A 14,489-nucleotide genomic window follows, 5' to 3' on the forward strand; every position below is an offset into this window, starting at 1 on the left:
CCCTTTCTGGGTAGGTATATCAGTTGCCTTTGATCAGGTTCCAAAAGACATTCAGTACAAAAGAATTCTGATACTGCTCCGTGACCCACCTATTTTCTGATATCAGAACTGATGCTTCGAGAGTAATAACATGCTTTTTTAAAAAGCAAATTCATTAAGGCTTCCAGTTTATAACAATATTAGGAGATATTGATCATGATAAACAAGGCTGTTTTAAAAACACCATGAGCAGCAATGAACTTAGAACAACTACTTGTAAAAAAAAAAAAAGGCATTTTTCATGCCTTTTGACAGGAAGCTCTCTAAACTCAAAATAGTCACTAGTTTCTCAGCTAGTGCTGCATGTTACTTCCTGTTTTTTTGAAAAACCAATTCTTAAAGGAATTTGAAAACAAAAGGTGTTGAGAATGAACTTGCAAAACCAAATTCAGAACTTGACCTGTTTTTATTGCTCTATGTATTAATTGAAGAATGATTATTTACCTTCCAAAACAAAAATAACCATAACCAAGAACATATGACTAAATGCTAGACCTGGTACAAAGCTTCCACACTAAGCAGTCAAGTTCCTGAAAGTTGAGACAACTATTTTCTCCTCCATTTAATAATAAAAAAAAAAAATTTAGCAGCTGAAAATCTATGTAAATATAAACTAGCCCGGTCATGTCACAGTGCCAGATACAATCAGACTGCACCTACCAAATGAGGCTTCATGAAGAACTTAACATTGACTTGCCTAAAGTCTGGATCACAATGCAACTAAGGCAGCCATTAGACACCCTGTCCTCTGCTGAGAGCAGCAGCTCTGGACACGCAGAGAAATGGGAATGAAGGCAGCTAGGGGATTTTGGAGTGAACTGGGAAGGCACCTGGAAATGAAGACACTTCTGGAATTAGCTAGCTGCAGAGTGGGATGGTTTGCTTTTGTTGGTGGTTTTTTTTTTTTAATTAGCTTTGGATTTATGCAATTAGTGTCCTTCTAAGTCCAGTTTTAAATAACAAAAGCCTCCTACTCACTTCAACTTACATTTATTCTGTTTAGCTCTTTCTCTAAATTTATAAAACCACCTTTAAACAGTTCCATGCTTTGATAGCTTTCATTGAAATGACTCACATGTTTAAGTTTATCTGAACAAAACAAAAAATTACAAATGGAATCCTGTAACTGTTTCCCAGAACTACAATATCTAAAAACCTTTTATATTCTGCAAAACAAAGTTGAAGGGCGGCTGCTTTTCACTAACGAAGGGTAATTTATGGAATAAACTATCTCTTTCTGGTTGTTAAGTTTATTAATCAAAAAGATAATGCATTACTCTTCAATAAGCATACACATAAATGCAAGGTTCTATTCAAATACTTGCGAGCTTTTACCTGAAAAGGAAGCAAACAACCACCACTTGGACAAACGTTCCCAAACAAAGTGTTCATTACCATAGGCAATAGCACTACCTTCAAGCTGATGTCTCATAACAGTGAACACAAGATCCAGCAATCATTGGCAAGCTCAGGTCTGTGAACCTGAAGTTACTGGTAACAACTGCATTTGCGCAAGTGATTACCCACTAGAGGGAGTCGCTGTTTCACACATTAAATCCCAGTTGGTAAATGATCAACATCAAAATGCCACTCCTCTGGAACTGTCAGAGCAACAGAAAATACCACTGTAGGTCAAACAAAACCTGAAGTTCAGAAAGACGTTGATACAAAAAGTGACATTAAAGCGCTCTTTAGAAAGAGAAAAAAAAATCCCACAGTTATTTTAGCCATTCAAAGAGATGTTTCTCATACACTGATAGCTAAAAACATAGTTTTGCCAATGTATGCTCTTTCAGAGCCTCTGATATACCTGTTCTGGCTATAAACTGCAAATTTTACATAAGTAAACAAGTTTTGTGCAATTTAGGAATTCTGGTCTTTTATGTTGTATTTTCCCCATTATAGCAGGGGCAACATTACTGGGGCATGGGATAAATTGGAGTCTTCTATGTACAAAATTCTAACAACCATTTCTCAAGGCTGAGTCCCCAAATGTTCTTATATACCACTCAAAATAGCAACATGCTATTTTTCCATATGATTTCTATAGCCAAAGATTTCTCCCCATTCTTTAACACATATACTTTGATAACAAATAGAGGATAACTAAAGAAAAATGAAAAAAATACAAATACAGACTCATGCTGTATTTTTCATTTAGATCAGATCTCAACACACACACACACTTCAAACAAGAAATCTGCAACATAAGCTCTGTTCTGCAATATACCTGATAAATCTGGCTTGGAGGTTTTGAGGAAGAGCTGGAAATCGCCGAAAAATCCCCATGAGATAGTAGTACTTGAAGCTTAATGTCTATCTCATTTAGGTGATGAAATTCCATCGGTTCAGGTGTGTACCCTTCTCCTGGTGCTAGCCAGCCAGATACGTCCTCCTATTGAAAGATAGAGAAAATATTTAATCCTCATTCCCAAAGGAAACAGACTTTAAAGGCAGTTACACATCAAGTGTATTTACTTTTCAAATAAACCGTACTTAAGAAGAAAAGGTAAGTTTTCATCCATCTCAGTGTATAGCTGAAATGTGCCAATATTCATGTACCAAGCACACTCAAAAGCAGATATGGACAGAACAATTAGAGACGTACATTTTTCATTTTTAAAAATAACCAAGCAGCAACTTAAATGGACTTAAATAAATATATATTTCATTTTATTTTTAGAAAGCACATGCATCTACATGCATTGTTAAAATATAATAGCAAAAAAGGTGTTGTGTTAACCTAAACAGACTTCTGCTATTATTTTACTTATTTCTGTAGAAGTCCAAAGCCTGTGTCCTCACTGACTAGCCTCTCAGAAGCCCTGAAATAAAATTGCTTAAAGCCAAATGCCTCACCTCCATGCCAACTGGCCAAAATGCAATCAGACTGCTCCCAAGTTCCCCATCCATTCTTCTGAAGGTTATACAATTCCCTTGGATCAAGTTCTCTTTACATCTAAGAGAATCGCTTTGGATAGCTAACCCCTTTTCCTTAATGATGCATCTGACTGTATACCCTCTTAGCCAAGTTAGTCAAACCTTTAAAACAGTCTCATGCCGTGCTGTGCCATGCCATGCCTATCGCAGCTCCCTTCCACAGATGCAAACTCTTCCCTTGTTGCCATTTCTGTACTTGTTCAATATACCAGTCCCAGCTCCCTTTTGAAAGAATAATTGCTTGTCATGTCCTAACTTGCATACAGATCCTTCTGTCCAGTGCTGCACAGTAAGCATCACTTTATGATGCCACTGACATGAAAATCAATTTTAGGAGTGTTGTACTCCTTTGCAAGATAGAGATGAACAGGAAAGCATCTGGCAGACGTACATCCACCAGTCCTAAGACAAAACACAAAGAAAATGCTATAAGCTCACATTTTCAATACTAATATTGCAGTGGAAAAGCACAGCCCTCGGGAACTGCACCAGAATGGTCCTCAACATGATCCTAAATCACTTCTGTTATGCCTTGCATCTCAGCACTCCTTGTTTGCACACTTATTCTGGAGGCACCATATTACAGCTGAAGTCCAAAGAACCGTACAGAGAATTGACCATATAGCAAACTTGAGACAGCAAGATATTTTTTGCTTTTAAAAAAGACAAATGCAAGTCAACAGCCATAAAAATGAGATGTTCTCAACTACACTGAACACATCTTGTCAAACTCCCCCAATAAACTTGCATCTCAAAGTCTGGCAGCAAATGCAGAGACACATCTATTCTGCTACACAGTCAATCACACCTGCACAGCAGCACATTAGAAGTCCAGATAAAGTGGAACATAATACACTACTCTCTGATGTCCTCTGGAGGAAGTGGAAGCAACAGACTCCTGTGCAAGTCAAAGAAGGAAATACAATCATCAGCTATGTTCAAAAGGACAATCACTTTCCATCCAATAAGGAGTCAAAAAGAGAGAAAGCCTGACCAGGCTTGTAATGAAACTGCAGAGGTTGATGCTATGGCAGAAACCACCTGGAGCCAAATCTCAGAATGAGGGTATGAGATGTAATGTGACACTTGCAATACATCACCAAAGAAGAAAACAAGGCATCCATAGGAAAGCAAAGGAACTGCTCTGAGATGAGTAGCTGCCACCCTTCTGGAGCCCTGGTATGTTATCACAGAAACAGTGGGAGAGACAGAGAGCACAGAGTTCTTTTCCTGATTGTGATTTATGTGTCTTTTTCCTCTTGATAGCAGTAACACCTGACTAACCAATATGAATATGTGCTTCTAATATAGACAGGATTATGCATATTATGAGTGAGCTTGGCCCACTTAACCCAAACAAACGAGCTCATATTCACAAACAGATGCAGGTTCTCCACAGCAACCTGGCACTCCTGTCTAACATTCAGGGAAGCAAGTCTGCGCAACCACCACTCACTAGCAGATTATGTCTCTGTCCTGACCAAGTTATCTAATCCACATTACACTATACAGAGGAATTCATACAGCATAGCCAGCTCTGCCTTGATTGATAACCTCCAAAACATTACTTTAGCCAATGAGGTTACACCAGTTTTTTAGAAATCAGAATGAAATAAGATGAAAGTGACCATCAGCTAGACAGTTACCTGGGCCAGCCTGATGCAGTCTAGACTACTCAGTAGCTGATTATTTTATCATGATCTTTGTTATAAAGCAGCCACAGGAAACACTTCACCCATAATATAATTAAAATGTGGGAGAGGAAGAATCCATCTCCAGACTAGACAGGTTTAAGTAACTAAGTATTATCCTTTCTTTTATTCTACTTTGGCAGTAGATTTAGGAGCTGTTTTCTTTAAAAGTGATGATCTAGTACAGACTAGACTAACCCACAAATGCCTTTTCCCATTCTTGTCCATTGTACCAAGAAGCTACAGCAACACACATGTCCTGTGTAGTGATCTATTTAATATCTGATATAAATAGTAAAATCTTTATAGAGACATGACCACACGATAGTGACATGTGCCAAATACAAATTTGGGAAAATGTTACATTTTTCCATTGCCTGGATGCCTTGAGAATTGGTGCAAAAAAGGTACACATTGCTAGTCAGAATTTGCATTAGCTGTTCTGCATACATGCCTCTAAATTTTGTGAGGGACACTAGCTTAAAGAAAAAGAAAACCCAATAACTACCTTCCACTTCTGTCTAACTTTTCTTTTAAGTTCTGCTGTTTTTCTGAGGCCAGGTATGTCCAAGTGTTAGTAAAATGAACAAAGCAGCAAATGAAAATTCATTCCTGGAGACAAAGCCAATTGGATTTGTCCAGCTTTTCTCTCATATCTCAGTAGGTTACTTCATGGTAAGACTAAAACCAAATAAAATTTAGATTTACTGTACAAATAAGCCAAATACAACAGGACAGTGCAAATTAAAGTTGCCATACCTCAAGACCTTGCAATTCAATTCCATCTTCTGTATCTTTCAATAGTTCAATTAGCCTTTTCCTTTCTCCCTCAAGCATAACAACCTGGTTTCCTGAATCCTTTGCTAGCTGAAATATTTACAAAAAGAAAAAATAAACAAACTTTAGAACTTTATTAGCTCAAACAGCTCCAAAAAAAAGTTTTTAAGCCCTGTGAAATTAACATCTAAATCTTGCTTATTGCCATAGTACAAGTTATCGCTCTGACAGAAAAATTTAGCAGCCTACATATAATAAGTTGATAATCTTATAACAGTCTTTGATGGGGGTGGGGGGCGGGGCAGGACAGATATTTTTCATTGGATGAAAAAAAAATCATAGCTCCTAGGTCTTCACAGAAAAAAAAGCATGGAAATCAAGGTGTGTATTTTCTGACAGAAAGAAGTCTTCTGTAAATAATGGTTCCATGCAGGCTATACATGAACAACCTGCATAACCATTCCTTATCTATGCAAAAGAACATCTTCCTTTAACTTAATAGTAAATACATTTGAAGAAAGTCTTAGGAAATATTTGTCCTCAAAACAAGCTATGTCCAGGCACAAACAGAACAATTCAGTTTCCAGCACTCTAGCAAATAAACAGAAGCAGTATAATTCCCACCAATATGAGCATCCAAGATGAGAACTATCTTATACAGTACTCTGCCATAAACAACAATTTTTAACAGCAAGATTTTTTTCATTTATGCCTAATTAGCTTTTAATATCCCTGATAAAGAAACCCAACTATCCCAAGAAGTACTTATATACTATTTTTTAGTTAACATTTAACAAAATGTTAACGATTTTGTGCTTTAATGCTTACCTCAATGTTCTTTTTAATGAAATCCTGGTTTTTTTTACTTTTGCTATGCGTTCTTTCTGCTTGATTAAGAAATTCATTTGTTTCTATTTCACTTGGATAACCTGAAGTTTGAGGAAGAAAAGCTGCTAAGTTATGTTCATTCCTTTTCTGATTCAGTGAGAACTGTAATAACAGCAATCCCATTTAAATCTTTAACAAACATATAAAGTGGATAGACAAACTTTTGTTTTCATTATTTATGTAAAATATATTGCTATATTTAAAACATAACTATTGTCAAAATCTAATATAATTTTTAAGCTTTTATTAGATGAGATAATTCAATGTTAGGAAGCCTAAAATACTTTTGGATTTCCGACCTCAAAAATGTTAAACATGGCGGCTTTAAAAGCCACAGCATTCCTTCAAACCCTATCATTATTGTTTCAGTTTTATCATCAGTACAAAACCAGAAAATTTTTTTTTTTTTTAAAACCACAGAACTATTTGGAGACACATCAAGTAAATTTTTTAAAATAAAACAGATGAAGAAGAGATTATATAGTCAATATTATTATAACACGGCTTATAAAACAAATTTTGTTTAAAAATAAAACTCGTCGTAGAGCTCTAAAGCTATTAAACAAACAGCCACATGATACTCTGACAACATCACATGTGCTTTTTTTCTCAAAGTTTCTATCCATCATACAAAAATGGGCACATATTTTGTTTTTCAGAAACTTTTACCAGTTTTAAAACAGCAATTCCTTTACAAACAGCAAATATTTATCACATTAAATAACACATCTAAGCAAATACAACCAACTTTTAAGTCTCAAAAACTACTTCAAAAGTAGGCACAGTACTTTTGGCTTTTCTGGGAAGTAGAGATTTGAAAAATGGGTGGGCTATTTGCCTACAAAAACCCCTCAATTTAACATGTTAGATAATATAAATTGGCTATGGAAGTTTACATGGAAGTAACTCTTTCAGAGTGAGTAGACTGAAAACAAACCCCCAAAGATATGAAACAAATTCCATGCATCCTTTTACACGCTATGGACAAAAAACTGTGCAACATTCTCACCAGACTTACTCTAAAATTGCAAGTAAACCTTAAAGGACTGAGGTGTTGGATCTGACCAAGAAAACCCTATCACAGTTCAAATGCACAACTATTTACTGAAACCATCCCAAACTACCTTTAACATTACCAGGTAACATCTCTAATCTATCAAGGAACTACATCATATAAGAATTTACCAATCAATATAAACATGACTAGTTGTATCCTGAAATGAGCAAAACACACCAAACACCAACATAGCATGCAACATATACGAAACATTACTTTTAGGCTACATCTTTCTCTAACTGCAGAATAAGCGTTTTTGAGAGGGAGCCATCATATAGAACATCTCAGAACATTCAAGTAAAGAAGGGAGATACATGGATCACTGGGACAAGGAATACACTGAAGATTGCCATGGGCAAGTAAAAGAGAGACTGCAGCTCAACATACTTTGCATATAAGTTTTGGTAGATTTGGTACAAATTTCAAAGATTTGGTACAAATCTTGATAAGACTGCTAAAGTAGTATTATAAAACTAATACATACATTCTTCTTCACAAGTTAAGCTCCCCTTGCTCAGGGTCTGCCTTTATGAAAATTGTTTTACAGACATCCAAAAACAACCAAAATAGTAAGACTTAGCTATTCAGAAACCGTATCAAAAGCCTCCAGCAGAAATAGTAAAAGTCATTTAAGTAATTTATTGCTCATAAGTTGTAAGTGATCGCTATTTCATGCGTTCCCAAACTAAAAGAATGCAGAACATCTCAAAATAGCAACAACCAACAGCAACTCGCAACCATGCCTGTACTGGGAGCTTTAGAAGTCATCGCTGTCCTGAATGCTGGTAATGAAACCTGCCATTGCTATTCAAGGACACTCCAGCACAACTAAGAAAGCGTGAAGGTGGAAGCATGAGGGTAAAGCTTCATTTTAAGGGAGGAATGAAGACACACAGTAGGAAGACAGAGAAATCAAAAGCACAGCACTGTTCCAAAACAGTGTGAAGAAACATTTAGTAACACAAAGTTAAGGTCACATCCTGGTGGACTAAGACAAGTGATAAAATGACAAGGGACCTGAGGTCTAGGTTTGAAAAGTTAAAACATGCAGTCACATTCAAAAAAGTGCAGATATTCTGCTGCCATCAATGGTCAAATCTTAAGGAACACCTGTTTATTATATTCTTGTCATCTTAGGCAGTCATCAGGAAGATAGATTCCACCTGTTTACACAGAGTAGTAGATGACACAGAAATAAACAATTGCAGCTGATAGCAAAGGCAGCCGAAGCAATTCTTCTTATGTCACAACACATGTGAGAAGTTACTAAACCATGAAAATTTAAATTTCAAATAGGGAAGGAATAGACGCACAAAAGCACAATTCCATTTATTTTGAAGTGTTGGACACACTACACTACTACCAGCATTTGATACATCTATTCAGTGCACATAAACAAGTGATGTCTAAAAGAATCAGCACAGATGTTTGATTTTTGCCAGAAAGTACTTAATCCATAAAAGCAATGCAGCCTTTACAATAATCAGCATAACAAAATATAAAATTAGTTGTCTGAAGATTTAGGTTTGTCACAACAGCCATACAATTTCTCCTGAAAACAAAAAAATTAAAGAACAGTTGAAACTCTATACAGCACCTCTCTTCATTTTTCGATGGTTTCTTGAATGTAAGCCTATTAATGAAAGTTACAGCACCTTAGAACAACAGCAAAGACAAGTTTTTAAAGAATTTCCATGAAGAACCAGTGATACATTTTACAATGACTCAGTTACACACCTCATCATTTTGCAATGAAAGAAAAAAAGTTTTATAAACCTGAAAGTAAAAATTTTCTTAGCATGTTGAGTAAAATGTTTTAGATAAGTCACAAACAATATTACTCTTTTTAAAAATAAGAACTGTTGCCATTCCACTAAGCAACCTTGTTTTTTCTGATTTCATTGTCCTAACCATAAAGGCCAAGTCTTCATTACCCACCCATTGTACATATTGTTTTGCCTTATTTAGAAATACAAACTATACAATTAATAAAGCTTACCCTGATTATGTTGGGTTTTATGGCAATCATAGTCTTCTGGATTAATTTGTGTGTGAAATACTGAAGTACATATTTCATCTTCTTTAGCATGGGAGGGATCTGCAAAGAATTTTTTCAGTAAAATCTAACTGAAATGTATTTAAAGAAGATCTAGTTTCATGTGTATCATACTATAAGATCTCACACATGAAAGTTAAAGAAATTTACTTGGATAAATCACATCACCACCATATTTCTCAAGAAATAAAGAAGGGGGAAAAGTGTAAGGTGTGTCTCATCAATAATTATGCTGTTTCATATGACTGTATTTTTGTTTTTAACAACTACTGCCCATAAAAGACAAATAATTACACTCTAGAAGACACAGCCCAAGGCCCTAAAGTTCAAAAGCCTCTGCAGACACCATGTGGCAAGTCATCTAGAAGTTTAAATGAGAATAAAAGTATCCAGATTTTCACAGCTGGTGTCTGCCTGTGCATGAATTATTAGACTTCCAAGTGGCTTAGGTCAAGGGTATAGTCTAGAAAAAAGTGTTTAAACACCCTAGCATGTAAGAATTGTTTCAGTTAATCAAAAAAATTCAGTCATGGTACTGACATATGTCAACTGGAAGTATAAGTTAGAACATTAACTTGCAGTCTATACTCTTGGCATTTACAGAAAAGGACTCGTATTGCAAAGAACCATATATATCACATATGAAAAATGTGTTTTTCACAATGAAATAAACAACCAACATTCTGTAATAATGAAGTTCAGTGGACTCAACTGTAAGTATGATTTTGTTACACAGAGCACAAGGGAATGCATTTAAGGCTGTTTAATTAAATCCTGATTTACATTTCTGCCATGAGCGTGTCAGAGGTTTTTTGTGCCCTGAGGGGCTGGGGCACATAAGTTATTAATTATTTTGTACCCAGAACTTGTGTTTGATTTCACAGCCACATTAAAAGCCATAATTAAATAGCTCCCCTATATGATTTATTTAATAAAGATCTTTATCAAATTCAAGCTCTGAAAAGCAAAATATATGAATTGTATTCCATTTCAGTATCAGCCAGGGCAGCTAACGAGGCAGTCATTTAAATAAATAAGTAAATAAGACCTGAAAAGTAAGGCACCAGCATGTCACACAAAATTCAAGATAAAGATCAAGCTGGAGGGAAAAATATAAATCTAAACTATACAGTGTTGCCAGTATGGTACACCAGAACCCATATGATGCACATGACCTCTACAGCAAGGAGTTACCTTTGAAATAAAAGAATTAAAGCATGGAGTTCATTAACAACCATATAGTCTTACTTACCTACTGGTTTTTACTATATCCTTACATCTGCTGGAGATTTTTTAATTATCACCCATATCAAATTCTGTGTTCTTCCCTTAATAACCCAAACTTCAGCATAGAAATAAAAGCAGGTTACCTTGTAACAAGTTTTGTTGAAATGTTTTAACCACACATTGCCACCATTATCATGCACGTACTTCCAACATTCAAGCTCAGATTTTTGCTCAGCAATAACCATTCAGACTTCAAATCCTTGTTCTCTCCCCAACAAGAAAAAAAACAGGATGCACCACAAGTCTCTTTCCTTTCAACCAAGAAACACTTTCAACCAAGGTATACAGATGAAGGACAGGATGCAAAATGTACGTATGATTGACACATCTCTGAGAACTCCAGCACTGAGACAGAGTATTCAAACAGCAAATTTTTTAAAACCACTCTCGAGCAGTTTTGACACAGTATATTCTTGATTAATTCAGTCTGATTTTGTTCCCCCTGCCCTTCCCAATAAAGGCATTGTGAGCAGAATGCTTACAGTTTGTTCTAGTGTCTCCCCCAGTAAGAGTCTAGCCACAGAAAGAAAAAGGAGGACATTTTCCTCCTTTCCTCCAATAAGATGAGCACCTCAAATACTGTGTTCAGTTTTGGGACTCTCACTATAAAAAGGACATGGAGGTGCTGGAGCATGTCCAGAGAAGGGCGACAAAGCTGGTGAGGGGTCTGGAGCACAAGCCTTATGAGGAGCGGCTGAGGGAACTGGGGTTGTTTAGCCTGGAGAAGAGGAGGCTGAGGGGAGACCTTATCGCTCTCTACAACTACCTGAAAAGAGGTTGTAGAGAGGTGGGTGCTGGTCTCTTCTCCCAAGTGACAAGCGATAGGACAAGAGAAAACAGCCTCAAGTTGCACCAAGGCGGGGTTTAGATGGGATATTAGAAAAAAATTCTTCACTGAAAGGGTTGTCAGGCATTGGAATATGCTGCCCAGGGAGGTGGTTGAATCACCATCCTGGAGGTATTTAAAAGACGTGTGGATGAGGCGCTTAGGGACATGGTTTAGTGGTGGACTTAGCAACGTTAGGTTTACAGTTCGACTTGATGATCTTAAAGGTCTTTTCCAACCTAAACGATTCTATGATTCTATGATTTTAAAATACACAGTATTTCCTTTTTCCAGGTCCCTACAAGCATGCACATCCTCTGTGCATTCTTGAAGAAAACTACCAATACTTCAGAACGTGCTTCAACCACTTGCTTTAGAACTCCAACAGAATTGTGTCCTTCTGACTCAGAAAACATTTCTAAATAGTTTTTTAGCTTTTCTTTCCCTATTCTACCTACAGTTTTACATTATTGGTATTCACTGTAATTTTGATCATAGTTAGGTTTTTTTGTTATATATCACATTCCACATTTCTCTGTATCATTAACTATTTGTTTACCTTTCCTGGTAAAGAACTCAATCATTCCTTAATCATTTGTCTACTTTTAATGCAGCTATAGAATTTAGTGTTTTAAATGTTACTGAAGATGGAAGTGATTTTTACTGAAAGACTAAAATGCAAACATTTACTCTTATCAGTGTGTTCATTTCCACTTTGAATATTTTTTGTCTTCATTGTCATATCATGATGAAACTTAGAAATTATCTTATCAGACTTCCTGGTCTTTTCATCCTGAGAATAGTCTGCTAGCATGTCTTTAACATAGTTTCACTTTTTAAAACTGCCATCTATCCTAAATTTTCTTCCCTAGAATTCTCAGAAAAAAAGCCGATTAAAAAAACTAAGTTCATGTTTCATATTCATACCTTTTCCTTAGAATCACACTCTATATTATTTCATAATTCCTTTTACTCAAATTCTCTCTCATGTTCAGAATCTTAAATTCTTTTAGAAATTAGTTAAATGTAACATAATCAGTATCAAATTCAATGTAAATTACCCATACTCCCTTTTGGACCATGTTCCAAGACCTGAGCTGTGCATGCATCTTCCTGTATTTTTTTTTCCAACGTATAACTCAGTAGTTAGTATCACAACTTGGTCCCATTCTTTTGGTTCTTCTGTTAACAATTCCTAAAAAGGCTCAGGAATTTCCCTCCCTCTGGACCTGTCTATTATGAGATCCTTACCATGGCATTGCCATTGCCTCCTTCTCACTCTCTCTCCCACATGAAAATTTTCTCCAGGATACACCTGTGACAGGGCCCACATCCCTAGAGCTTCTAAGCAACGTTTTTAGGCCTAATACTTTTTAACTGCCTGTCCTTCCTACACCAAGCACTCCAGCCTGGCAAACTCTCTCACTAAAACCACCAGTAACCACACATCAGTAACGTCATCATTTTGTTTGTTTACCAAAGCAGTTTTGAATTCCTTGCTTATTGCCCAGATGTTCCAAAATGGTAAAGACATCCAAGCTTTTCAGCAGGTTTTCACTCTTCATTTTCCCTATACCTGCTATCATTACTTTAATTTACCAGTGTTATCAGTCGTGCATCCTTTCTGAAATCACCTGTGTTTGCCATCAACTTGAAAAATGCAAGCTTTACTTATCCTCAATTTCTACCCTTCTAGAGTAGCCAGTTATTTGAAAAAAATACAGTTTCTATAAACAAAATTAATGTTAAAGGACAGCTTCTACATTTGCGATAATGTAAAAATTATTTCAGTTAATTTTTCAAATATTTCCTTTATGTACGTGTACATGTAAAAATGATTTTGTTGTAAAGGTTTGAAAGCTTTATTTTTATAGTATCCAACAAAAATTCATCAAAATACAGGATAATTATATCAGGGTATTTACTTCTCTTTCTTACTTACCAGCTGTATCCTGCCATGATGAGATCAAAGCTAAAAAAAGTTTTGTGTTTTCTATCTCCTCATGGCTTCCAGTGGTACTGATAGACTATTCAAAAGAAATAAAGCATAAATATACAGATAGATGCATATATTTACTTTAAAGTAAATACTTTAAAGCAAAATACGTTGTCTGCTTATCAGGTCTAATGAACTTCAGACCCTATTAAAAATTCCTTGTTCAGTGGCAACATTTACTTACCACTTTGTTTTCTTCTTGAGGCTATCTGAACATCTCCTAAAGTTATGATAAAGACATGGTGGAACTTTAAAGCCTCTGTTATATATTGTCTCTTACATGGAGACACATTTCACAAGACAAAGAAGTTTTGTATTGTATATACGGCTTTCAACCCAAATCCGTTGAAATCATGAGATGCAGTCAAATCAACAGCAATCATGTCTTTTTAGCAACTTGGATTTGTATTCGTGTAAATTACACAATACTTAACCTCAGAGGAAATACTAAATTTCATGTTTCAAGGCTTAAAGTGACATTTAACTGCTAGAGACCAGGACAAGAACAACGTAAAGGAATTTGTGCTGTAGCGTTTGCATGCCTTCTTCAGGGGGCATCTCTAATTTCTTCAGTAATAGACAGTACTGAAATAGATGGGCCTAAGAATGGTCACACTACAGCAGAATAAATGCTTTTGGGTCTGGGTTCACAGACACTACCTCTTGTCACGCCTTATCATACCTGCAAGTAGCGAGCTCAAGCGTAAAACTGTGCTAGTAAACCACACCTAAACAGCTGTCTATTTGGCTATTGGTCATACCAATTTTTAAGGACCATGGCCTTCTTTCAAAGCCTGCCTAGCCAATGTATATTAAAACCTATTCAAATTTACTTTTTAAGATCAATTTCTTCACTTTAAATCAGCCAACTGAGAGTTATTTAATAAAACAATGCGTCTGAAATATGATAATTCTGTAAGACAGTACTCTAA

General features: G+C 35.9%; 1 protein-coding gene across 1 annotated transcript in view; it reads right to left on the reverse strand.

Annotated features, from left to right (window-relative positions):
- Positions 1–14,489, reverse strand: part of FSIP1 (fibrous sheath interacting protein 1) — a 77,298-nt gene that overhangs the window by 58,630 nt on the left and 4,179 nt on the right. Inside the window, exons 5-9 of the mRNA XM_059819906.1 lie at positions 13,504–13,588; positions 9,392–9,490; positions 6,276–6,376; positions 5,430–5,537; positions 2,270–2,434 (exon numbers count right to left, since the gene is read on the reverse strand). Coding sequence (XP_059675889.1) covers positions 2,270–2,434; positions 5,430–5,537; positions 6,276–6,376; positions 9,392–9,490; positions 13,504–13,588 — 558 coding nt within the window. The remainder of the gene's footprint in view (positions 1–2,269; positions 2,435–5,429; positions 5,538–6,275; positions 6,377–9,391; positions 9,491–13,503; positions 13,589–14,489) is intronic.

The sequence above is a fragment of the Gavia stellata genome, chromosome 7 (genome assembly GCF_030936135.1).
Source record: "Gavia stellata isolate bGavSte3 chromosome 7, bGavSte3.hap2, whole genome shotgun sequence".
NCBI classification, from domain to species: Eukaryota; Metazoa; Chordata; class Aves; order Gaviiformes; family Gaviidae; genus Gavia; species Gavia stellata.